General features: G+C 40.0%; 1 protein-coding gene across 3 annotated transcripts; it reads left to right on the top strand.

Moving 5' to 3' along the window:
* Positions 1–1,621: 1,621 nt before the first annotated feature.
* Positions 1,622–26,725, top strand: PNISR (PNN interacting serine and arginine rich protein). Of its 3 annotated transcripts, none has more exons than XM_050709392.1 (12): positions 1,622–1,708; positions 11,702–11,811; positions 13,063–13,248; positions 15,499–15,722; positions 17,352–17,538; positions 17,810–18,000; positions 18,589–18,726; positions 19,858–19,957; positions 20,654–20,707; positions 22,023–22,193; positions 25,044–26,151; positions 26,380–26,725. In XM_050709392.1, exons 2-12 carry the CDS (start codon positions 11,733–11,735, stop codon positions 26,408–26,410), a joined length of 2,469 nt encoding a protein of 822 aa, XP_050565349.1. In that variant the 5' UTR covers positions 1,622–1,708; positions 11,702–11,732; the 3' UTR covers positions 26,411–26,725. The 3 variants fall into 3 exon arrangements, with proteins under 3 accessions (XP_050565349.1, XP_035417609.1, XP_035417608.1); XM_035561716.1 differs by having other exon boundaries at positions 1,704–1,827; positions 25,044–26,108; XM_035561715.1 differs by having other exon boundaries at positions 1,704–1,827.
* The last annotated feature ends 530 nt before the right edge of the window (positions 26,726–27,255 follow it).

Raw genomic sequence — 27,255 nt, 5'->3', positions numbered from 1 at the left:
AATCTCATTGCTTTGCTAGGTTAAATTTTTGCTTTTGTGCTATGTAAACTGGGGCTTGTTACAGTGAACTCTATAATGACACCACATCAATGGCAACAATTCCCTATTTAGCCATTTTACAAAGTTACGTTTTGATCCTGCTATCATTCCTGCATGTGGATAAGCCCTGCTATGTTCACATCTGCTTGCATTTAATACAAAAGAGAATCTAAGTAATCAAACAAACAAACAAAACACCCTGTTCAGTCTGAAATACTCAGAAGCAGTATGTTAAGGTTTCACCTTGCTTTCACTCATTTACTCATTTCACTTCTTTGAACTCATAGTCTCTTTATTCTGCAGGTATTTAAATAACAATATTTTTAAAATTTTACCACAGTACTGAAATTCTGTACACTTTGTATATTTCTAATTCCAAATATTACTAAGTAAACAGGGCCTTAAATGCAGAGTCTATTTAATAAAATAGAAGTCTCATCAGTCTCTATCTTTGGCGCTTTCACAAATTTCTCAGAATAAAGTTGCCATTTGTCTTCTATCCATTTTGTCTTTCACATCTGTGATATATATTATTTGTCAAACATATATATATAAACCAACTAGCCATTTGGAAAACTATACAAAGTACAGGACGCATGTTGTACAATTGAGCTCACAAAGCTTCCTTTTTTTTTTCCCTGGCTAAAGAAAGAATATTTTTTTCCTGTAATCTTGTGTGACAACTTCACAGCACGTGGATGAAGTACCCAGATACAAATCCATATCCTCGAATACGTAAACTGCACGTTTCCCCTTTGCTTTGCCACCTGTGGCACACAGGTCAGGGACAGAGTTCTGCTAACAAGAAGAGAGTTTTGTGACTCTGTGGTCAGTAAGACCTGGACCGGGAGTGCAGGTCCCCACACACCCACAGTTTAAGCAGTAGTTTAAAGCTTGCCCACCCACAAAATGCCACTCCAGGTTCCAGTTGTGCATCTGGTTGCTCATCCCTGGTGCTTAATGCTTCCGTAACACCGCTGTTTGTGGAAAGCGTTCTTGATGCAGCCATTTCTTGCAGCGCAGAAGGGGAGACATCTAAAACACTGCAGTTAACAGTAACGCAGCATAGATGGCAGCGACAAGTCTTTCAATGAAATCATTACATGAAGTAAAGCACAAGTTCCCTGCAACTTTCAGTTTCCTATAGTTAGAGAAGCTAATTTATTCTGTTAGTCCACGTTGGTCTTAGGGTTGGTTTACCCAAGGATCGAAGACATAATGGCTGTTTTGTACATTCATATCAGACGAAGCCAAGAGAAGGAAACGAGGTAAGGATGGCATTAGCTAGTGAAAATCTCTGTCCACTGAACGTGAAGCAACCCCAAATTCCGTGGGGGGAGACCCAGCGTGGCTTAGTGGGTGACATTGGGGGTAGGGGGATGGTTGGACCAGATGATCTGGGAGGTCTTTTCCAACCCTAATGGTTCTGTGGACACGGGGGCCGAGCCCCAAGCGCTACCAGGGGCCACCCAAGGGCCCCCCTCCCATGGGGGCAGCCCCCCAGGACGCGAAACGGGGGCGGGCTGCCCTCAGTAAAGATGGCGGCGCCCAGGGGGGTGTGTCTGTGTCTGTGCGTGTGTGTATGCAGCGGCGGGACGCGCGGCCCTCAGTAAAGATGGAGGCCGGCGGCGCCGGCGCGGGTCAGCGCTGTGACGCGCTCTGCTTCCGGGTGAGCGGCGGCGGGCGCCATATTGTCTTGTTCGCCGAGCAGAGCGGCGGAGGCGGCGGGCGGAGGGCGGCCGCGGGGCCACGGGGTACCGGCGGCGGCGGCGGGAGGCGGGGGACAGCGTAAGTAGCGGGGCGGCCGCGCTCCGGGGGCCGCACGGGTCCGGCCGGGCCTCCTCCGCCTCCGCCTCCTGCTGCTGCTGCCCGGGCCCAGCGGGAGCCCCGCGCGTGAGGCCCGAGCAGAGCCCGGCCGTGCCTGGGGCCGGGTGTGTGTGTGTGAGGGAACCGGGGGGGGCGGGCTGCGGGGGGCGCTGAGGCGGGTGTGAGGGGCCCTGCGCACGGCAGCCGGCACCTGGATGGGACCTGCTGGGCCGTACGGTTAGGGGCGTGCTGCCCCGGCTGGCGTCCAGCGAGTTTCTGGACGAGGAATTGCCGAGCGGTTGTTGTGTGCGCCTCCTCTGACAGTGCTGCCTGTAGCAAGGCCTTTGTAGGAAGGTGCGGGTCACAAACCTTGTGTCAACTCCGCTTTCGCGCCGGCAGGAGACTTGCTGCCTTGTGTGAAGTCCTGCCCTGCAAGAGTGTTTTCTGCACGTCTGGGCTGCAGAGCTTAGGAGGCCACAAACGTAGCACGGTTCCACAAATTCAGTGGACGATTTGCTGTATCGCCTGTAGCGACAGAAGGGGAATCTTCGCTGTGTTTGATTATCGGTTAGGCACAGTATTGTGCAAAGGTGTTATGGAGACAGCAGTGTCCAGTCTCTGCTTTTCATGTCTGAGGCAGCTGGGGATCAGAAATCTGCTTTTGGCAGCAAATAATCCTAGGCAACATATCTGTGGGTAGGTGTTATTAGATATTCTTATTTCAGTCACTGAGTGGCTGAGGTTGGAAGGGGCCATCTGGTCCAGCTCCCTGCAGGGACACCCAGAACAGGTTGCATGCATCCAGGTGGGTTTTGAATACCTGCGGAGAAAGAGACTCCACAACCTCCCTGGGCAACCTGTTCCATGCTCTGTCACCCTCACAGTGAAGGAGTTCTGCATGTGTTCAGATGGAACTTCCCCCGTTTCTGTTTGTGCCTGTGGCTCTGGTCCTAGCTAGGTCACTAGTTCATCTCTTTCCTTAAGTGATAGCTGCATTCGTCGTGACAGGAAAAATCTGCTCACGAACAGCAAGGAATAGCTCTTTGTTTATTTAGGTATTGCTTTTTCTGATTTTGTTAATTAGTTATTGGTGCTGTTTGTTTCTATACAGAGCATGTTTGTAAAGGAGGAAGTTGTAGAAGGACAGCAGGGAAAAAGCGCTGTTACGTAGCTAACTGAAAGTCTAACATCATGTCTTCTAGTGGAATGATATGTGCAAAAAATAATCAGATCAGACTTTTTTCCAAACCCAGCAGAGTTATGACTCACTGCTTAAGTTGCTTTGGTGTTTCTGTAGCTATGTTTTAACAGTGTTTTTAGAGCTTGTGATAATCAAGCATGTGTTAGTCCTTATGTCTCCAAAATGCAAAAAACAAGTAAATGATACCTGGGTTGCCAGTTTCTGGTCCTTTTGTTTGTTTAAAGGGATTGGCTTCAGCTCAGCGGATATGTGGATTTAAGTTTAAAATAACGTAACTTGGAGGCTACGCTGCTTGAATGACTCACTGTAGGAGTTCTTGTAGTATTTTTTTTTCAGTTTGGCCTTTGTTTCAGCCGACTTCATCTTAGTAGCACTGTAAGTATTAGTTGGACCTGCTGACCCATGAAAGAGGTTCTGGAAAACTTTGCAGATACCAGAGGAGCTGGTTTCTTCAATTCCTTTTATGTTTCTGTATCTTGGATCCTGGCTACGTATTTGGAAAGCCTCTGGCCTTCAGTCTGAGAAGGAAGTTCCTACCTTAGAACTGGAGTGGGAAAATGTAATTGACTTCCAGCATTTCAGTGATAAGGAACTGCAAATGGGCTAGAAGAATTTGACGCTTTTTTTTTTTTGACTAGACATCTTGCTAACAAATCCCAGCAGGCAGGTTGGTGTAGTTTCTGGTTCTCAGGAAGAGAAAAGATGTATAGTATCTAGGCATTAAATACTTGTAACAGCTTAGGGTGATGCATTTGACCAACTAAAAGTGGGCTGGGGGAAACAGAGTAACAATGAAGATACTTATTTCTAACTTTTTTCCTTAATTATTGCAATCTTGACCTGCCCCATAAATGTTTCATTTTCTAACCAGCGGTTCTGTAACGTAGTAGTAAATACCTGCTTCCATTTTATTTGAAGAAAATGAGTATGTTTTTCTCTGGGTGATGATAAGTGTTATCATGACCCTAATGAAGCAATAGCACAGCGTGAAAAAGGGAAGGATTATTTTTCATACAGTCGATATCAACTACCTTGAATGAAAGGAAAAGACTTTATATTGGAACAAGGCACTTGCACAAAAGATCAGACATCGGGCTGTTGACTTCAAGGACCTCTGAGACCTCTCTGTTTTCCTTTAGGTTCCTCTCCAGAGCTTAAGGCTATATGGGAGATGGAATATAATTTTTTTACCTAGATACCTGACCGATGAGTGGAATATCAAAAAGAGCATGTCATCTTTTAACCCTGTGCCTAAAGGCAGTAGTTGTGTGGGGGTTCTCAAAGCATGCGTTGCAGCCTGCAGTTTCAGCTTCTTTGCTTATTAAGGTACTGCATGCTTCTGTGCTGAAATGCAGCACCTGTTTGGAAGGCCTGTAGGACCAGATCTTTAGTCACCAGAAGAACTTCTGCAGCTACATATTAGAGCTCAAACTGCAAGTCAAACTTGTCAGGCCATCTCCCATCCCTGTCGTTCAGGGGTGGTGAGTAACATTTATCAGAAAGGTGGTGCAGCAGCCCCTTTTTTGCATCAGAAAGCACTTGATTATTGGCTATGGTTCAGTAGGTTCCAAAACCACCTGCCTTCAGTCTACCTGTCTACAGGGTTGAGTAAACCAGGCTGTCAGATTGCGTGCTGGTTATATGGTCAGATGATGTTAGCGTCTGCTGTAGGAATTCCTGACCTTGATCTCTTCAGCTCACGAAGGTGCTTCTGCCACTTTTCTCCTAGGACAGCATGAATCCTAGGCTGTCTCCTGATTTCTTGGAGTTGAGGTAGTTTTGTGCATTCCCTTTGATCTTGCTTTTAACAGAAACGCTGTTGAATGTTGTCTTCCTACGAATACCTGTTTTTCTCTGCCAAGACACTTCACTTCCAGGAATATGCTGGGACGTGCCATTAAGGATCTCCAGATCTCTTTTCCTGCAGAAGCTGCTGCTGTATAAGGTGTTCTGTGTAGTTTGGATGCTGCGTAATGCTCGTATTGGAGAGGAGCATATTTTCCCAATGACGGGAGGTTCTTGGGAGGAGCAAGAAAGCCTGCTAGATGTACTCATCACATAGATGTGGTTTTCTTCCTGATGCTCTTCTGGAGTGCAGCTGACTTCGTAAGCCTATGTGCTTCTCATCTCCACTATCTCCATTATCTCTATTAAATTTTGTTTATGGGCAGGTCTTCCATATCACTCCAGGGAAAATTTCTTGACTCTTCTCAGTTCTGCTGTATGCAGTGTCATAAGGCATGTAATGGAGATAGCCCACTTGTCATCCTGGCATTGCTCTATCTTATATTCATGGGACTGAGCCTCACTCTCCAAGACAGCTCTCTGCTGCTGAGTGGTCCAAGCACGGTTAACCGTGCGCAAGCACTCTTGAACTGGATGATAGCTTCTGTGAAGCTGCCAAGGCAGAGAGAAGTCCAAGGAATCTGAGCGAGTCTGAGGGTTCAAGTTGTGTTGGTGGCCTTTTTTAAAAAACGGCCCCGTCCGTGACATCCACGGGCAGCTACCTGGAACACTTCTGGGGCCTTCACCAAGCACTGTGCCATTGGGAAACCCGTGCTGCACGCGGCAGGGCGGCATCGCCGTTGGTGAGCAAGCCTGTATCTGCCTGAAGATAACAGTGGGGTAATCTGGGGGGAGTGCTGGGGAGAAGTCTCCCAGAGTTTAAAGTGAGCATAAGAATTGCCACTCAAACTCTGGCCGCTGGTAAGTAGCTTCTGCTTGTTTACTTCTTGGTGTGTGTGGTGTGTCTGGACACATCATACAAATATATTGGAAAATGCCTTATTTGTGGACAAAGGCAAGCCGAAGAAGATGCCATTCTTCCTAAAAGAACAGGTTAACGTGTAGGTATAGTCTGTTGCTGAGATTCACATCACGGTCGAGGAAAGGAGTGGGAAGGTACCTTTTAAAATAGGCGTTCTTTCTCTGTCTTACCCTGGCTTTTGTTGGGTAATATCCTGAAGTGTAATAGAGAATTTGACACCAGCCTCAAATTTGTCTGGGTGCTGTTGGCCCTCAGAGTTTACTGTCTGCTGGGCATCGAGGTAAGTCCTAGATATGCCCCCACACCAGCTTTTCTTCCTGGAAGAGGAGCTTTGACCAGGAGTCCTCTTAAAGGTGGCACATTTTAGTGCTAGTAATTTGGTGTAGTAAAACTTCATTCAGAAGGCTCAGCCTTTGAATAAAGTTCCAGTCTTAGAAAAAGGATAATTTTTAAAGCATGCAACAGAACATATTTTGGAGCAAGTCTGCTTTTAAAAGCTTTCTCAAAATTTTGAGACGTTACATTAATTTCCTATAATCTGTTAAGTACTTGTGACTGAAATTAAATGCGAACTGACAGGGTTCCTTTCTGTCATGTGATTGGTCCTGTATAAAGCAAGAATAATCCTGAATTGGCTTCTGTTTCTTCATTGGTAAACAGATTTTTAATAGATTCAGGTTCCTGTTCTGTGATCTGACATCAGGGAACGGTTCTTGGAGCATCAATAAATGTCCCTTTGTTTATTCATGCTTTCTGGAGAGGCAGAAAGCAGAAGGGCTATATTCAATGAAATTGGAGGGTAGAACAGCTAAGTAAAGGAGCCTTAATTCATCATCATGAGGGAGGTCAGTATTTCCTTTTGCAAGGAGGGATCTGTAAAATCAGTCCATTCTTTGAACCTGTTTCCTTTTCAAAACTTGTACGCGCTGGTGGCACTGGAACCAGGGTGTCCTAATGGCTTCTAATTTGATGCACCCCCTCGGTTAGTAAGGAAGAGTCCTGCTAATGTCTGACTCTGATAAATTCTGGCTGGTAAAGTCTGCCAATCATCTTCCCCCTTTTTGGCAGAATATAAGGCTTGTTTCAGTGCAGTTTGGATGCTCTGCGGTGTGTTTGCCCTGGTGTCACTAGGGGGAAGTAGGCTTAGATCTGTCCGCTGCTGTTAGATGAAGTCTCTTTCTTTCAGGTGATGCTGACTGGGGAAGTCTGGAAGAAATTAGCATTCATTCGTTATCTGTGTGGCGGAATCCCAAGTTAGTTTGGGCAGTGCAAACTGCAATTAGGTCGGAGAGGACGTTTATTCTCTTTTCTCCATCCCTTCGTTATTGCTACATGAATTGTCTCATGAACATATTTGCTTCTTGTCACATACATCTGTACGAGTGGGTTCAGCTGTTTTAAGCCTTTAAGCGATTGACTTGATGGAGGGGAGACATTGTGTTTGTTTTCCCTCAATGTTAGGGATTAATATCTTGCCATAAATGTAAAAATTACTGAGAACAGGTTGCGTTTTCTTTTTTTTTTGCAAGCTCACCTATGTGTAGTTTGTGCCCTTTATGGTTTGTGGCACTCATGTTTAAATGTGTCATTTTGTTAGCTCTCACATCTCTTTGTTTTTCATTAAGTGAAGACATCTCAGTCTGCATGGATACTGTTTTTTCTTTTGAAGTCTTTAAAATAGCATCACTAGCAAAGGAAAATGTAAGAGTGATGCGTGGGACGATACTGAGCTTCTCTGGAAAAGTTCTATACTCTTCTCAGCAGAAGGTACACAAGCAGTGTACAAAGTATTACCGCTTTTTATGTAAAACAGTAACATCAAGTAGTCTACATGCATGTAATGTTATAGATGTGTGAGTATGTAAGATTTATTTAGTTATCTTTTAGGTTATGGTAACTTAAAGGGCTGAAATCCGTTTATTTGCCTCTGAAACTTAACAGAAGCTGAAGTCATTAAATCAATACTTAGGAAAACAATTCATGAAGGCAATAAGCTACCTTTAAGTTCCTGTAGTAAGTGAGAAAGCTTGTCATCCTTTCAAGTACCTTTTTTGTGTTAACTCCGTACCAGTTAGTAAAAACTCAGTAAAAGTGCAGGAAACCAAGCAGGGGAGTCTGTCTGTCTTCCAGGAACAAAATACAGTGATGTGTCCTGTTGTTTCTGGGCACTGTGTAGATGGAGGCCTCAGAACAAACCACTTCTCTTCACTGGCTGTGAGTAGTACGTATTAAAATACATCACCTAGTTTTGAATACTGAAAGAATTTGAACACATTTTATATTTTCCTTTAGCAACTATATTTAAAGATTCGTTTTATTAAATATAAACACTTTCAGATGATAATTTTGTTTCTTTCTTATCCAATTCCTGTTTCTGTCCAAAAAATAGCACAGGGGAGATGAGCCGAAATGGGTAGAAAATGATAAATGTTTTTTGGCCAGTTTTCCTGCGATATTTGTAGGAGTACTTCTGTGTGCGCATACACAGATGCATAAAGAAAGTGATGCAATTGCTAGAACATTTGTGTAGTATGTGTTTTTGATTAGTAGAGAAAGTTTTATGCTAAATTTGGTAATGAATCTGCTTACTTGAAAGCCAGTATGTCTTAGAGTTGCCAATGTATGAAAATTAACATTTCTTAAGGATAGCAGTGAAAGTACAAATGCAATGCAGCGTCAAGAGCTTTCAAATGCAGCTCATAAACTAACATTAGCAATTTTAAATAATTATTATTATTTTTATCATTCTTCTCTGGTTGGCATCGTTTGAATTAATCCGGTGTTGAAGTTCTGCAGAGTTACACGGAGTTGTTGCTGTCTGGTCATATTGTTGTGCATCAGAACAGGAGGTGGCTCCATGTCTGTCATGAGCTCTTCACGTCTGGCTTTGCACTCCCCTGCTTGACTTCTGTCCCCAGAATAGCAGCAATAGGGTGAAATGATCTCGTTGGGAAACCTGAAGGCTCTGGGCCGTGCTGCTTTGCAGAGTGGCGGGGAAGTGGCGGTGGGTGCTGACACGAAACCTGCTGGCACTGAAGCCAGCTGGCACAGCGAATTACTTCCTTTGAGCAACTTGCACAACAGTAAGTTGCTGTCTTGGGGGCGTGTGATGTGGAGGAGATGGGAGGAATTTGTTACCTTGCATCCTCTTCTTTCATTCCAAACTGGTGCCTCAGTTTGTCCGTGGTGAGGATCAAGGCCTGAGCATAAAGGGAAAAATGAGGGAATACTGAACAGCCTGTTCAGTGCAGAGCCCGGGAGAAGCAGGTAACTGCTGGGTGTTTTCACAGGTACTAAACTGTATTGCAGACTAATTCTCTTAGTTGGAACGCGTCAAAAAAGTCTGTGCCCAAGGTTTTGGGACAGAGAGAGAGCCAGTCCAACGGAAATAAATCTTATCTCATTCTATCAAGTAAACGTTGTGGGGGGGGCTCCAATTCCGTTGAATTTCTGGAGGTGCTCTTAATAATCATATTTCTACACTTCATAAGAGAAATTAATATTTCTTTAACTGTATTAAAAAGTGTTTTTAAAATGTGTTTTTTTTAATTATTGCATTATTGCCAGAGCTATTTAATCTTCTACTTTTTTTCTAAGGTTATTTTAGTGAATTTTGGCAAACTTTGTTCAGGGAATTACATATTTAGTTAAACAAGTGATGTCAGAGTTACCAAAATACATTTTTATTACTGCTAGTGGGATTTAACAGCTGGAAACAAACTGAATACATGCCGTGAAGCTGTTGGGCTCTTTGGAGGCTGGTGGTTTTCTTGAACCTCAATTGTTACAGCTTTGTTTTTATGTAAGCAAGTTTATTTTGACAATGGAACCAATCTGGATTCTGGAGGGGAAAATGGATTGAGGGGAGGAAGAAAGTTATTTACTTTTTGCTTGCTTTATGGTGAGTAACCTTACTGCAGGCACGTGAGTTTGCTTTTTCATACTTTGTGTATGAAATATTAGCTTAAATGTTGCATTAAGTGGCAGGGTGGTTCCCTTCTTAGTGGCTTTTTTTTTTTCCACTCAACTGGTGCAAGAAACTTGGCTTCCTAGGTACGTACAGATCAAAATGTAAACGTGTAGGGCAAAAAAAAAAAGACATGGTATTGACCTACTAGAAGTATTAATATCATAAATATGTCATTGAAAAGGAAAAAACATGTATGTACTTAATTTGGCAAGAAAAGACAGGGAAAATAATGAAGCAGGATTTGCCTGATACTCTTCTCCGTTCCTGAACTTGATCTGGTCTTGTTTAAAGCCCCTCCTTCCCCCCAGAAGACATTTGCAACTGATTTTTTTTCCTGAACTATACACACACAATTTTTGTAAGTGCTTGAATGTAAGTGGTCTTAAAACAAAGGTGACCTATGATTTTTCAGATTAAATATTAAAAAAAAGAGGTCTCTAAAATAGTCACCTGCATTCATCTCTGCACGACCCGTCATCTCACAACTTTGTGTGCAGTTTTTGTGTGTGTTTTTGCAGCACGCTGCTTTCTTCGTGTGCAATCACGCAGCTATTTATGTGAACGTGTAGCCACTAGGCACGAGATCCCTTTGCAAGCAGGATCCACTATCGTTGCACTTTCTGTGTGTGCTGCGAGCTGGCTCTGCGTGCGGGGATGCGTGCAGGGTGCTAAATAAGAGTGGTCGGGGCTGTGTCCCTGGCTGCCCGTCCGGGCAGCTCTGGCTGCTTTCAGCTGGTTGCTTCAGAGGCAGGCAGGCTGTGTTTGTTCCTTCTGCATTGCACTTGGCTGCGAGCCTCCTCCGGGTCGTAGGTGCTGCTTCGGTGACCTCAGGGAATATATATCTGTATTATAAGTTCGGAGTGTTTGCGACAGCCTACGTGGGTGACGCCTTTATAGCATGAAATCAAGGTCTGTGTGTTCAACGGCATGAGGATTATATTGGTTGGGCGGAAAGCCTGTTGAGGAGTTGTTAGCAGACTGTACAAGGCAGAGGTGTAGTACTTGGCGCAGTCTGACCTATGCTGGCATTTGGGAACAGTTCCTGAACTGAAGTATTCCCAAACTGTGCCCAAGCTTGGCATTCAGGAAGGCTGTGTGGAGCAGAGTAGGTGGCCACGCTCCGGCCCCCGTATGTGACAGGTTATCTGTGCACAGGAGGTACATGTTACTGAAAGAAATCCGTTTGCTATTACGGACATTCCTACCTGCTAGGAGCTGCTCTACCTCACCCCCTTCCTGCAGGGCTGGTCCTGGAGCGCCGCTTAAAGCAGGTGCCACGGCTCCTGCTCTGGCAGGTCCCAGTGCCGGCGCTGCCAGCCCAGGGGGGACGTACAGCACTGCACTAAAAATGCTTCTAATGACCTCAGGGGAACGTGTGGTAAATGTGCACTTAGGCAGTAATATAGTTTTCGTCAGATTTTAAGGCATATTTTATTTAGGAATAATGAGTCTGCACAATACCTCAAGTGCGTGTGGATGCTGACTTGTACCTGTTTGGTTCTCCGTGTAGCTGGTAATGATCTGGTAATGATCTGTGTACCATTTGGTGACGTTCCTTTGTCTCGCTTAACGGCCTGTATAGAAGAGTACACAGCTTTTCTCTACAACACAGGCAAAGATGTCATTTAAGTAATGTCTTATCTACTTTCACTTTCTTTGAATTACATTTACAGACGAATGTTTTTGTCTTACAAACCTGTCATGTCTTTCCTTGAACTTCATGTAGTAGTTAATTTCTTTGCAAAAATGCGGAGAAAGCGTATTGCTCTAAAGGATGAACAATTTCTTCCAGCTTAATATTTTAAGCCAGCATTGCTTCAGCTTGCTTTGCAAGGCTTAAATATATCTGCAATTATTTAAGTTTCAGTTGTGTGATATTTCATGGGCATCTATTTAAATATACAACTATTATTTTTAGTTGAAATATAGACTATATAAAGACTTAAAAGATGTGGGATCAACCTTGGCAGCAATGGCCTTTGAACCAACAGCAGTGGATGCAGTCATTTCAGCACCAACAAGATCCAAGTAAGTATATAGAAAGCTTTGGGGATTAAATTCTTTTTCTGTTGTAATTTGAATTTCTGAGTCTTTGTTACAGAGCATGACTGAGAGTTGCTTTTTTGTATCTGCTTTCAAGATAGTACATTTATGATGCTTTTCTCAACAGCTCGAAGAAAGAGTCCATACATTCATTTCAAATGTTTTGATGTCTTTAATACTTAATACAGGCCAGCAGACTGAGTAATTCTGGACAAATTATATCAACCTTCTACCAGTCATTCAGATCTACATTTAGACCACATGTACTTTTACAGAATCTGTATCCCTTTCAGTTCTTTTTCTAAGCTAAATCATAAGGAAATTTTATTTCAGAAAATCTGCCTTTTTGTTCAGTGCCTCTGTGGCAAAAATATTAATGTAGATATATACACAGAAAAAACTCACTAGAAAACCGGTATGATACTTGGTTTAGGTTATGGCAGTGATGATCATGATCTGTTGTTTGCATTTTATTCCCATCAAAAATCACTTTAAACAGTAGAGCGTTACTTACGTTAAATTGAGTGTGAGCTGACAGCAATTAAAGGTATTCAGAGAAATGCAGAAATGAATAAAGAGGATAGAGGAATGTATTTAATACTCAGGCAGAGTGATCAGGCTGACTGGTTTAACATTGTTTTCTGTCACTTAAATTTCTATAACTTTGCTAGAGAGATTTCCTGACGTGATAATGAGCAGAAGACATAACGCTGTTCTCAGATGAGAGTACAATTTATTTACCTACTGGTAGGAACTATAGCAAAGAAAGAAGGGGAAGAGAACTAACGTAAAATAACATTCCAAAAACTGTATTACTTAAAATGTATACATTGCAAAATGTGGTTTACTAACTATGTTAGAGACTTAGAACAGTTCAATCTTTATGAATTTAGAATTTAAGGCTTATATATAGTTCTTTTTGACATCAAAATTAGCCTACTTATGGGGAAAAAAGTGTGTTACTGTCATCTACTTAGTGTTAATGTGAACCTAAAATAATTTGCCTTACGGCATTTTGAACACGTGCAGGGAAACTGAACTTCAGCAAGTATGTATGCTTTGACATTTGTTTTGTTTGTTTTACTGTACCCTGTAAAGAAGTTTTAATGGTGCTCGTGGTACTTGCTGAAGGCAAGCGTTACCTGTTTCTCTTGAGCAATGACATGTAATTGAGAAACAGTGTTACATTTGAGAAACTTGAATACTAACCTTTTAAATTTCCACTGTTTTTTTTAGGCCAGATTGACTGGGCTGCATTAGCTCAAGCATGGATTGCTCAGCGAGAAGCCTCAGGGCAACAGAGTGTAGTGGAACAGCAAGGAATGATGCCAAATGGACAGGATATTTCAGGAATAGAGTCTGGTCCAAACAACCATAATAATTTTCAGGGGGATCCCAACTTCAACAGAATGTGGCAGCCAGGTTTGCTATCCTTCCCATTCATTCTTTCTTTTCATGTAATGAAATTTTATTTTTGTCAGGCATTTTTGGGTGTGAATGTGCCCTGTCTCTCAGGTGTTAACATACCATACTACCAGTAGCAGCAGCTAATTAGCTGAGCATCACAGCTGGGACTTTCCAGTCAGTGTTCCACAAAATGGGTAACAAAGGTTTTGTAACACAGCTTGGTAATCTCTATGTAAATAAACATGCAAAATATTTGTTTTGTCCCTGAATGTTATAGAAAGGTAGTGTGAATAGCAGTTACATATTTATTTCCCCCCAGTTTTATTCATAGAGAGGTAAAAGTAAGGAAGACATTTCATTGATAATAAGGCATCATTTATTACATTATAAATGTTGGGAACCCAATTCTCCCACAGAAAATGCAGAACAGGAAAACATCCATTAAGGATTAGATCCAGAGTGAGAAAGATGTAACACATTTTGTTAATGGGAAACGCTGTGCCACCATATCCTGTTATCATTTGGTATATCAGCCAGAGAATATGTTGTTTTCCCAGTGTTTTGGGACACTGATGAAGACTGTGCTGATGCAGGCAGGGCCTGGCTTCCCCTAATTTAGTCAATGTCATTCTTAGTGTCTAATAGTCTCAGAAGACAAACTAAATCATAGTATACATGGCTAGCCGATGTCCTTCTTCACGTATTTACTGTTTATCTTTCTCCAGCGTCCTTCCAAGTTTCTGTGTCAATTCTGGATCTAAAAGTTCTTTGCATGCTACTGATAAAGGGGCAAAATGGCAGTCTGAAAGCCATCTGCATAACTAGCAGACAGTTCATTCTGAAGGGTGTCATGTTCCAGAAGTGAGAACAACGTGTTGTATGCAACTTGCAAGCTTTCACATCAGTTGATTTAATGTAAACTGGGCATTTAAGTAGTGTCAAAAGTTAAGATGAGCAATAACCGTTGTAAGCTGTACTTAAAGGATAAAGGATTCTGTCTCTTAGAATACTTCAGAAGCATTGACTTTGGAAAAAGATTTGAATAATCAGCTAAATATGACCTTCCAGGATGACAGTGAGAGTGAAAGGAGTGATGCCATCTTTGAACGTGCAAATAAAAGAGTAGCCAAATAGCAACTAAATAGGGGTAATAGTTTTTCTATAGTAATGCATCCAATTATAGAACCATAGAATATCCCAAGTTGGAAGGGACCCACAAGGAACATTGAGTCCAACTCTTGGCTCCACGCAGGACCACACAAAAATCAGACCGTGTGTCTGAGAGTGTTGTCCAAACACTTCTTGAGTACTGTGACCGTTGCCCTGGGGAGCCTGCTCCAGTGCCCGGCCACTGTCTTGTTGAAAAGCCTTTTCCTAACACCTAGCCTGACCCTCCCCTGTTGCAACTCTGTGCCATTCCCTCGGTTCCTGTCGCTGTCAGCAGGGAGAAATTACCATGAAAAGGATACTAAAAACTAGAGAAATGAAAAGAATTATTAAAGGATTGGAAGCTACAACTTAACCTGATAGGCTAGGCATTAATTCTTTTATCGGTGAAAGTTAAAAAGGTAGTAACAATCAGTGTCTGTAAGTATTTATATAGTGGATATAATTTTTAGACTGACATCCTGAGAAGACAGGGCTTATGACCACACAAGTTATTAATTCCTCAAAACCTCCAAATTGTAACTTTAGCCAATTGTAACTTCAGTTTGTTGGTTTATAGCTGTAGCTTATGCTGGGACCTCTGCCTGGATACTGGAGGCTCCAGGGAATCATCCTTTATCAAAACACATGACTGCAGAAAGCAGGATTCAGTCGTTCTGCTGCTGACAGAACTACTTACTTTCATACTAGGGTTTTTCTAAATGTATTATGCAAAGGAATAAAATAGGTCATTATTTTGAAAGCTGAAATAACAGAAGTAGAGAAGTAGGAGCAATTCTTTTAGCAGCTGACACAATTTCTAAGTTCTGTGATGGATGCAATAATACTGGAAATTGACTAAAACAAACTGACAGATCCTTCCCCCCCCCCCCCCCCCCCAAATGTATGTTCTAGTTCAGCTACAGCTTATATGTATTTCCTTCACTTAGTTATGTTATTGAGATAGTACAGTACAGCCTGTAGGCTGATAATTTGCCGTATCTTTATCATCTGTGTTGCTTTGAGGAACCTTCTGATAAACAGAAGAACACTGAGTGATGGATGACTCACATAGACATTATTAACTTGTTTTTGAATTGTATTCTACATCCTAAACAGAATGGGGAATGCCTCACCAACCCCCTCACCCACCTCCAGATCAGCAGTGGATGGCTCCAACCCCAGGTCAAATGGAAATTGTTCCTCCGTCTGAAGACAGCAACAGTCAGGACAGTGGGGAGTTTGCTTCTGACAACAGGCATATATTTAACCAGAACAATCACAACTTTGGGGCACCTCCCGATAACTTTGCAATGGGGCCAGTGAACCAGTTTGACTATCAGGTGAAACATATTTGTTGCTTTAATATTGTAGACGTGCAGAGTCCCTTCCGTGGATGTGTTCCTCTAATATCACCTAGCGGCGACTTTCATTCTTCAGTTCTACAAACAACTACAGAATCTGTTATCTGCTAAGATACATTTTTACCAAATACTTTACAGAAGAAGACTTTAAAGTTTTCTGTTCTATTGAGGCCAAAGATGTTTTTTTCTAGACTAGTAATGAGAAATGGCGGTTGTCTGCAATATTAAAATGAACCACTGTTTTCCAGTATATAAGCTAACATTACGAAGTTGTGTTTTTTTTTTTTTTTTTTTTTAAAAAACAGGGAATAAAGGTCAGAAATATCTACTTAAATACACTAGATAATGTACAGTAGGGAACAGTCCTGTATTTGCAGGGAGATAGACTGGATGATCCATTGATCTTTTCCATATCTATCTACTGTGATTCTTTGAATAAACAATGATATTTCTAAAAAATCCACATCCAATTTTTTCTTCTTTCTGGCATACAAGTTGTATAGCACAATAAAACTGTAGGTGGTTTGAGCACTAACTGTAGAAGGAGGCATCGCACAAATCTTTAAACATAGAGCTGTTGGATTTTTCTCTCAAAACTCTTGATGTAAATGGAAAACTATATGTTTTGAAATGTCGATGTCCTGTTCATAAACAAACCCGAGGGAAGACTGGCAGAAACGTGTTTCTGCCTTCTGGCCCACTTTTCTCTCTTACTCAGTTTTCATGTTCAGCTATGTTGATAGGAAGTGAACCATTCATTTTCAAATACACTAGGTTTGTAATGGTTTCCTATGTTTACTTTTGGGAGACCAAATCTTAAAATGAGTTTCTCAAAATTCTCTAAATACTACAAAAAACTTGTTTTGCAGAGAGTAATGCAGTAACTTAGATAAATAGTCAACAGAATATAATTAAAAAAACAATAACGACAACAAACACTCGATGCTATACCTTTCTTTCTAAATACTGCCCTCTTAAATAATTTCATTAGGCTTCTGTGGATGCCAAATACTTTTAAAACAAAGAATCCCACTTATGTATGCCTCATGACTTGGGACTTTTGGATTGTATGTAGGTTGCTCAGAATCCAGGGTCTGTACTAAACTTGCATATTTGTGCATTTAATATTTTATTCAGCCATATTAATAGCACCTATGAATGATTATTGGAAGATACGCAGTGCAAAATTCTTTTGTAATAAAAACTCAAACTTTTCATTTTTGTCCTCGGGTTGTAGGTACAGGGAAACGCTGATAACATAGCTAGAATTTTAAATCTTTTTTTTTTTTCATTTAACTGCATGCTCTGATGATAAGTTGGGAAGGAGCTGCTGGAGATAGATGGTGATTATAGGGCTTAATGGTTAGCACAATGTGAAAGATTGTTTGAAGCCCATTCAGTTTCACTAGTATCCCTGCTTAAACCTAAGTTTACTCATTAAATATTTAAGGAAAACCTGTTTCATAGGGACCACAGGAAAAGAAATTGAGAGACCTTGTAGCCTAGAAATGGTGGATTCCTACTTGCATGGATTTCTGTAGACCGACTTGCGCACATGCTGTGTACAGTGTTCAATGTGAAGGAAAATAAACTGCATTACTCTTTCAGCATGGGGCTGCTTTTGGTCCACCTCAAGGTGGATTTCATCCACCTTATTGGCAGCCAGGACCACCAGGGCCGCCAGGTCCACCAGCACCTCCTGCACCTCCACAAAATCGAAGGGAAAGACCCTCGTTCAGAGACCGACAGCGTTCACCTATTGCGATGCCTGTGAAGCAGGAGCCTCCACAGATTGGTACATGTTAACCACTCCTTAATGAAAAAAACAAAACCATAAGAACTATGTTTAAAAAAAATTGCAAAATGTGAAGACTTTTTTCTTATAAAGGAAAAAAAAATGGAAAGAAAAACTTATTCTAAATGTTTGTTTCTTTCACCACAATCACTTGTGTGAGTTGTTTGGATTGGGGTGGAGGGTTTGCTTGTATGTGGCTTTTTTTTTTTTTCCTCCCCTGTATAGGGGAAGGTTTTTTCATTTTACAGAACTATAAACTTTGTTTACGCAGATGCCGTGAAGCGTAGAACTCTGCCTGCCTGGATTCGTGAAGGCCTAGAAAAGATGGAACGAGAGAAACAGAAAAAATTGGAAAAAGAGAGGATGGAGCAGCAACGTTCACAGATGTCTAAAAAAGAAAAAAAGGAAAGTGAGGACGCTGAAGAAGGGGATGGCCCACGGTTACCTCAGAAAAGCAAATTTGTAAGTAGAAGTTTGTTAGGTGTGTATTTCCTGAAATTGTTAACTTTTTAGTCCCTTCAAAAGAGAGACTTTGCATACCGGGCTATCTCTTTGTTTCTGTTGCTTAAAGTAAGGTTAAGCTGCTGCTTTTTTAAAATTTCCTTGGTGTTCTGAAGTTGTCGATGTCTATCTAAGATGTAGAAATATATTACTTGATTTGAAGAAACAATTAAAAAAATGTGTTTTTTCTCTTTTGTTTTATTGGAAACATACATGGTCTTTTGAAATAAGTAGTTGAACAAATTCAGATATCTGTATTTGCTAAACTGAGCCCATTTAAGAAGCCTCGTGTTGCATTCTCTTCAGCAGTTACCTCATTTGTTTGCAGTTCTGAGTACCTGTCTGGCAGTGAACTGGCAAGCATCTGTTTACTTGTGTGGGGAGGGAGGGACCCGTGGGTTCATTATGAGGAGAGAAAAGAAATAGGGTTTTACGATAACTGTAATAGAGCTTTCAGTGCAAAGTAAATCAAGTTGATTATCATAAGTAGAAGCTAATGAGCTTTACATCTTTTTTTTTTTCCTGAAATGTGCGATGCTGTTCTTGTAGGACAGTGATGAGGAAGATGAAGATGCTGAAAACACAGAAGCTGTAAGCACTGGGAAAATCAGCAGGAGTCCATCCCCAGCTCCTCAAGAGGAGCAAAGTGAACCAGAAATGACAGAAGAAGAAAAGGAGTATCAAATGGTATTAATAATGTAGTTCTCACCAAGTATTGTTTATTTGCTGATATTGTGGGCATAGCAACCTAAATCGCTTTTTCTCTTCCTGATGCTGTTAATAGAGGTATTTGACACATCATGCAGTGAAGCAGGGTTAAATCTGCATGTCTCTTTCTCAAATAGAATAAACATACAGGTTGTAAAAACTCATATTTAGCCCAGTAGTTGAAGAATATAGTGAATATAATCTTTACATTGACAGCTCTTAATTCTGTGTTTCTGCTTAATTTGGCAAATTCCTAAAAACTTTTATAGATTAAATACATCCACCTGAAAGCTATGCTTCAACCTCAGTTTCTGAAAAAGGGGATTTAAGAAATGTTTTCTTGCAAGACTGTGCTAGAAACTTAAGTCTTGTACAAGTGACAGTTTTACTGTGTCTGCTAAACTGTCATACCTTGAAATCACAGTTGTACGCTAATTGTTTAACTGAAACCTTGTTAATGAAGGCCCTGGTTTCTGGGGGGAAAAAAAAACTTTTATGAATTTATTTAAATTTTGTGTGTGGCTTTGTGTGTTTTGTTTTTTTTTTGTAAAGCATGTGGCCGGATTGAACAGCTTTGAGAATCAGCTAGTAACAATTCATGTCTTTATAGTAAATAAAGACTAATAAAATCTTATGTCGGTAACCTCTGATGCAGGATGGGAGTGAGTGTGACGCTATGCCAGACAGAAATGTGTTCTGTATTTTTGAAAGAATAAATAGGTTCGTTCTAAGCACAGTTCTGATTTACATATTCATTTTTTGCATCATCTTTGACGTTAGCAGTTGGTGCCCTGCCCAACCGTGTATATGTGGTTACGTGTATATGTGGTTACAGTTCACAGTCAAAATACAGGCTGTTGTGCAACTTGTGACTGCAGGTCAAATTTAAACAATTTCAAACTTAGGTTTTTAAGTCAAGTCTGCTGAAAGGAAGCATTAAAAAATATGCAAGAGAGTAGTTTCATAGCCATCAAAAGAATCAAATTTCTATGGATGTAATTTAAATGCAGAATTCATTCAGAAGGTTTTGGCCTTTAATTTTATATATATTTTATAAAGTATATATATATATGTATGTATGGCCTTTAATTTTATATACATTTTTTTCAGATGGTGATGACAAAAATGCTGCTGACGGAGATTCTTTTAGATGTCACAAATGAAGAAATATATTACGTGGCCAAAGATGTACACCGTAAAGCAACTAAAGGTATGCCGGTTCTTTTTTAAGCTTCTTCTGTGAATATTCTGTATTTGCATGTCTCTAGAACATTTAACCTCCATAGCTATCCCCCAAGAAGAATTTCAGTATAATGCATCCAACTTGATACAATTCAAATCCAGTAACCATGTACTATTGTCCTGTGCAGTGTATTGTGAGTTACTTCAGTTGTTCCATTTCTTTCATACAATTCATTTATTTAGTTAAAATGGTACCTGTGTGTCAATGGCTCTTCAGTCGTAGCTGTTTCTTAATGCTATCATTTATATCTCAAGTTCTTAGCTGTTCAAAAGTGAAAACAGATGAACTTTGAGTCCTCAATTAGTAATTTATTTGCTTTCACTATTAACATGTTTTTGTACTTGCATAATGTTTTTTTAACATAACTGAGTTAATCTAAATATATAACTACTGAAATTTGAAAACTATGTGCAGATGCTGTAACTTGGAAAGTGATTTATGAGTATGTTTTTTTCTCTTCACTGTTGATTTGCAGTTAAATTCTAAATCTTCGTGGTCAGAAAATCTAGAATTGGTTTTAAATGGATGATGCGTTTTTAATGTTTCTTCTCTCCCTCCAAAGAACAGCAATAGTAGTAGATTTAACAATACCATAGACTCATGACTATGAAATCGTGGCTATTTGTGTTAACATGTTGTTCCTGTTGTTGATGTGATACAAAGCTCCTGCAAAACAGCTGGCACAGTCCAGTGCACTGGCTTCCCTCACTGGACTCGGTAAGTATGTTCCTTATTTTTGAGAGGGCTTAAAGGGGGAGTTTCACTCTTGCCTTGCTTTTCTAGAAATTGCATTTTGAAACTAGATTTTAATTGTCTGGGAGTATGGGTCACTTTGCAGTAACTTTATCAGCACCTCTGTTTGTTCCACAGGTGATCCTACTGATATAAGTGGGATGGTTTTTGGAATAAAGGCCTAGTCAGTGTGAGTTAGTGTATGAGAATCTTGCCCTGATTTTGAAAAATACATTTTAAAAAAAGAACCATTAGATAAATTTACTTTTCGAAGTATGATTGTTTCAGGAGCACACTGCAGTCTTCAGAGAGAGGAATACTGTTTTATATTTTTCTCCTACTTTGATCCATCCAAACAACAAGGGAAAGCTGATAGAACAGTAATACAAATGCTTATAAATAAAAGTGTTGTCATCTTCACAATTTTTATTTTATCGAAAAACTACATAAGCACAGAGGCTCCCATATCATGTATTACCAGAATCAACACAGGAAAAAGAAATTGAAATTCCAGCTTGAGACGCAAGAGCAAAAGATCTTTCCCAACGTGTGTTTTATCATCTAAAACATACTACAGCGGTGTCAGTGATGATTTATGTGCTTGTTACTTGGAATTCTGATGAATTTGATTGAACGTTATAATCACAAGTATTCAAGTGTTTTAAAACTAACTCAGTAAAGATTGTAAGAACCTCAAGCTGAAAGAAAGCTATATATCTCCGTGCCAGATGTTTAAATTGACTTTATATTTCTTATCAGTCCAGTAGTTGTTAATATCTCTGGGGGAGAAGAAAGTCCGCTTCTGTTCCATCTCTATACCTGTCAAAGTGCAATATTTCCTAAATCAGTGTAGAAAAATTGATTTGGCATTCAGAATTTCTGTAGCCTTGGACTACGGAGGAAGCTGAAGTCATTTCAGAGATGTCTTCCGGGAGAGATCCCAGGCATTTCACTGTTTTTTTCTGTCCGGTTGCTGATACAAAGGAAGGCATTGTTATGATCTCCACAGGGAGCTTTTTTGCCCTTCCATACAATGGAAAAAAGTATCGTGATCACAGTGGTTGCTTGATGAAAATAGACGAGCTGTTCCAGAAGGAGTAGAACCGGACAGTAAGCATCAATGCAGATATGGGGGCCTTGTTCACACCAGCCAAACAACATTGGCACTTACCAGAATAAAGTGACTTCTGCTCAGAAGAGGAAGTGAAGGAAGGGCAATGTTACTCTCCTCTTTGCCCACAGAAATATTAAGAACAAAGCTTAATCTTTCCTCGTGATAGACTGGACTTTATGCACGCAGGTGGACTGGGTGGTTATGGATCAGGAGACAGTGAAGATGAGAGGAGTGACAGAGGCTCTGAATCATCTGATACTGATGATGAGGAACTACGACACAGAATCAGGCAAAAACAGGAAGCGTTTTGGAGAAAAGAGAGAGAACAGCAACTATTACTAGAAAAACAGCTAGAAGGTAACTAACATAATGTCTTCTTACTATGCTGCTGTGTATGTAGTTAATACTTAGCATATACAAATTTGTGGGAGAGAAGTCGCATTTTAAGCCAAAAAATATGAAGTCTAATTTAGAAATAATGTTCTTTAAATTATATTAATGAAAAAGAATGATTTTTGAGCTATTTGATCCAAATTGGGCTTGCTTCTTTTCTAACAAGGAAAAAAAAGATTGTGTTTTCCATAAACTATTTGACTTGAGTGTTTAAAAGATCAGACGGCATATAGACATGTATGTTACCTATGGATATTATGCTACATAAATAATAGTATCTCTATAAAAAAGCACGTGTGTGTATTTTATTTATATGTATGTATATATACATACATATATAAGTATATACAAAACTGTTAGTATCTCAGTTGTGTCTGAGGGATTAAATTTTGTCCCTCTGCACCAGACTGTGTTTTATATAAACTTGATTCCTTAAAGTTGCGTATACAGCACATTTCACTTCATCTGAAAAGCTTGCCCTTGTGTTACATAAACTTATGCAGTACGCATTTCAGACTGTACAGTTGGAAACTACAGTTTCTTTGAACTCATTGTTCTCAGCTGTAGATGAGGTTTCTGTCCATATACGGCATCTTTATAACAGGGTTTCTGGACCTAATACTGGGAACAGATTAGTGAAACCAGTAAGTTCACATTTAGCCTCTGAGAAGGTGTCAGGGTTGATTTTAATAAATAAATATGTGATTTACTTCTGCTTCTCCCTACAAGGTAAGGTTTATCCCTTTGTACGAATATTATAGCTCAAAAGGGTATCACAGTCGCCTTGCACTGCTGAAGAGCAGTCTAGATGGATGGATGAATGCAATGGTAAGAAGTTCACATCATTTTTCAGGATATAAGTTAAGTTGGAGGAGGAAAAAATGCTATTAGAGCATTTTTTTTCTTATTTTTACATGGATGATTTTGTCCTTTTTATTTTATCCTTTTAGGCCCAGAAATAGACATGAAACCCTTAATAAAAGGCCGTACTAGCTAAACATTTTCTTTCCTTAACACTCCTGTCTCACTCTGCGTGTTTTAAGATTTATGCATAAAAGAATAGCAGTATGCATGTGACATAGTTGTGGCTTATGATCTCTGTCTTCCTAGTGCAAGAGGTCAAATACCAGTTCAGGGACAGCTCTGCTGGGCTGCTTGGAGAAATAGAAATCTAGAATCATGGAGTGGTTTGGGTTGGAAGGGACCCTAAAGCCCACCCAGTTCCAAGCCCCCTGCCGTGGGCAGGGACACCTCCCACCAGACCAGGTTGCCCAAAGCCCCATCCAGCCTGGCCTTGAACACTTCCAGGGATGGGGCATCCACAGCTTCTCTGGGCAAACTTGTTCCCATACAAGTAAATAGAGAAAGAAGCTGATTCTGTAAGTCCAGAATAGTAAAGGCAGGGTTACCTGCCTGTTGTAGAGGCATTTAGAAAAGACAGATCTCTAGTATACAATATAGCATCTTCTAACATACGATGGCTTCTGCCTGTGTTGCCTAATATCTCAGGGACCAGATGGAACTGTTTTCTGCATTACATTTGAGCAGAAGTTGCTATTTGAAGTACTGTGGGTTTCCAGATGCAGTTTTATTCCCTAAGTTAATTCATGAACTGATAGCCCACATCAGAAGGCCATATTTTGGCTAAAAATGTTATATGTCAGTTCTTTTTTTCTGGGTTCAATTAAAAATGGGAGGGAGAAGTAAACTTGGCCAGTGATGCAAAGGATCCATGTGGAACAGAAATAAGTAAAACTTCTTTAAAGTTGGAACCCCCTAGAAAATGCTCTGAGAGTCTGAATTTCTTTATTTTGCTATATGAAAATCCTGGTCTGCACATTTATTGTTACTTTCAGGAAACGTATTTTTATTTCCACAGTTATCTCCTTAGCATGTTTGTAGTCTTTGCTGACTACCAGGCTTACATACAATCTCAACTGATGTTAACTCTTTCTTTTGTAAGAGCTTCACCATCTATCTGTATGAAATGCTGTGGTTTTTACTCCTTAGCTGAGTTTTAGGAAAATTGTTTACAAGTCTCCTTTTTATGCTGTTCCTCCCTTCCTTGGAATTCCTGGGCTACAAAAATCTAAGGAAAAATGAACAAGGAACAGTGTAAATTGCTTGCACTAGTTAGCATTTAGGAATAATCTAACTTTCCTTGATAAAACCATAAACTGGCTTTTTTGTTTCAAAAAGCAAGCATGCGTCACTGCAGGAGAGGGTACTTTCTCTAAGATTTTTTTTGGATTATCTGGTCTACAAATGGTACAGGCAGCTACAGCGAGCATTGTTTTGAGGTTCAGGGGCAACACGTGCATTTTGGGGCAATACACTTTCTTTAGACTTGACAGTGGTCACTTAACCACACATGAACAGGGCTGGAAGGAAGGAAGCACAGGTATAGCTAGAGGGGTATTACAAGAAGGAGAAGGGAAGATTCTGGTATGTAGAATGGTTGCAGGAGAAAAAAAATTGTGTGTATAAATGAATTTGGGAGTTTTGTTGGCTCATGGTATTCATTTGAGACCTTTGTCTTCAGCCACTGAGAAACATGAAGTGACGTCAAGCACTTCCAAAAGTGTCAGGTTTGTGCGCTTTTGCTAGACCAGGGGAATAACCTTTCCATAATTACATTTATAAATAAAGAAATAAAAGAGCAAGTTGTTTGGTGGGTAGTTAGTACAATGGCAGACCTTGTATTAAAAGTATGATGAAAGGTGCTTGGAAATCTTTTTGGCAAAAGGAACAGTGTGGAAATTTTCATATTACTCTAAATAACTTACGCTTTTCTTTTGTGTATTTCTTTTTCAGAAGAAAGGCTACAAATTGACAAAGTTTCAAAAGAGATGAATGAATTTATCAACAAAGAACAAAACAGTATTTCAACATCACAGGAGGCAAAAGAAATTGAAGCTGATATGGTTCATGAAAAGAAACGATCTCCAAATGCAATAGCCCCTGATATAGAACCCAAAAAAGAGGGTAAAGAAAAAGATAGGGCAGGAAGGAGTAGATCAAGAAGCTCTAGTAGTGGTAGCACTAGCAGCAATAGCAGAAGCAGTAGCAGTAGCAGCACTGTATCTAGTTCATCATATAGCACTAGCTCAGGTAGTAGTCGCAGTTCTTCACGTTCTTCCTCTCCTAAAAGGAAGAAGAGGCACAGTCGCAGCAGAACACCTTCGCATAAAGTTAGGCGCAGTAGAAGCAGGAGTTATTCTCACAGAAATAGGAGAGAGAGGAGTAGAAGCAGGGAAAAAATAAGAGAAAGGAGAAGATCTAGTAGAAATAGAAGTGCTGAAAGAGGGGAGAGACGAAGAATTCAGAGCCCTTCTCAAGAGAGAAGTTGGGATAGACGTAGGAGTAGTAGCCGTTCGAGAGACAGACGAGCTAGCCGTGCTAGTCGCAGCCGAAGTAGGGATAGACGCAAAGCTGAAGACCAGCGTAGAAGTCCTCCAGGAAATAGGCATAAACATAAAAGTGATAGTAAAGATCAAGAGAGGAAGAAAGAGCAGGGTGGAACTGTAGATAAAGACAGAAAAAAGAACAGAGAAAGGGAGCGAGATCAGGAAAAAAGAAAAGATAAACCAAAAAAGGAGGAAAAAGAAAGCAAGGCTGGCAATCATGACGACAATAGATTAAAGAGAAAAAGAGACAGTGAAAGAACTTTCTCTCGCAGTGATTCAATAACTGTGAAAATATTCAGACAGGATTCCAGACAAGACAGCAAAAAAAGTTCTACCAAAGATAGCAAAAAACGGTCAGGCTCTGAATCTAGTGCAAGGAGTAGTTCTGAATCACCAGGAAGCAGTAAAGAAAAGAAGGCTAAGAAATCGAAGCATATTCGATCATGCTCCATGGAGAAATCTCAAAGGTCTGGTAAGAAGGCAAGCCGCAAACACAAGTCTAAGTCACGATCAAGGTAGTATACTTTTTAAGTATTTTGTCTGACTTTTTTTTCTATTCGTCTTCATGTGTACGACATATGAACTTTTTTAATAAAGTATGGTATTTATTAAATTTTCTTAGGCAAAAGTAACTTTGGAAAATCTTTTAAAACTATTAATTATTAAGCCTGACGTGTGTGTGGGTTTGGGGGTTTTGTATTTTTTTCCAATTAACTTTTTCTCCTTTTTCCTTTATTTTTCAGATCAACAACTCCTCCTCGTCGTAAACGCTGAGGAATTTATGGCACCAGTGCTATGACATTTAAAAATTCCATGAGTTATAAAAGGCTTGTCTCATTATAGAGGCACATTGTGGCTATGTAGGTGAAACCAGAATCCTTTTTTTATCTGTAAATAGGTGTATTTTTTTCCAAATGCTGCTCAGAATTAAATACCTAATAGGATTTCTTTGTATTACATTTTTTCAAGAACGGTAGTGCTTAATAAGAATATAAAATATGCCATTCTCTTTCAGCTGTAATGTTCTTAAAATTACTATTGAATGTACTGTGATGTCAATAAAGCTCTTTAGTTCATTTTTGTTTAAAATTCTTGCACCTGTATTTTGTGTTAAAATGTAGGAAGTACTTAAAAAAAAAAAAGGCAGCTTTTTTTGGTATAACAAATTTTTAAAGTACTTGAAAAAAGATTTTAATTTGTCCAAGTGTGTTATCCATGGAGTTGATGAGATTAATCTGTTGGGTGGGGGGTGTGGAAGAACAGAGAACAGTCATCTTTTTCCTTTAGATGTGTAATAGATTTTAAAATCTTTTTTTTTTTTTTTTTACTATCAAGTAACATATGCTTTGTGTGTAAAATATGGGTCACTGTAATACAAGCTATACATAAACAGATTGAATCCCAGTAGGAATATGTGCAACTAACTGATCGATCTTGTGTGACAGTGTTGAGCTCTGGAACTATATTCCTCACCCAGTTTTCAGAGAAAACTTTGTGGACATTTAGGGATATTACAGGAACAAGACTCAGTATTTTAGATGTTTTATGGAATATATTCATAAATGGCACTCGATACACATTAGAAAACTGACAATAGATAGACTTTACATTTTGGCATA

This window comes from Cygnus atratus, chromosome 3, assembly GCF_013377495.2.
Source record: "Cygnus atratus isolate AKBS03 ecotype Queensland, Australia chromosome 3, CAtr_DNAZoo_HiC_assembly, whole genome shotgun sequence".
Taxonomy (NCBI): Eukaryota; Metazoa; Chordata; class Aves; order Anseriformes; family Anatidae; genus Cygnus; species Cygnus atratus.
Note: the sequence above shows the minus strand (reverse complement) of the source record. Positions and strands in the feature narration are given on the sequence as shown.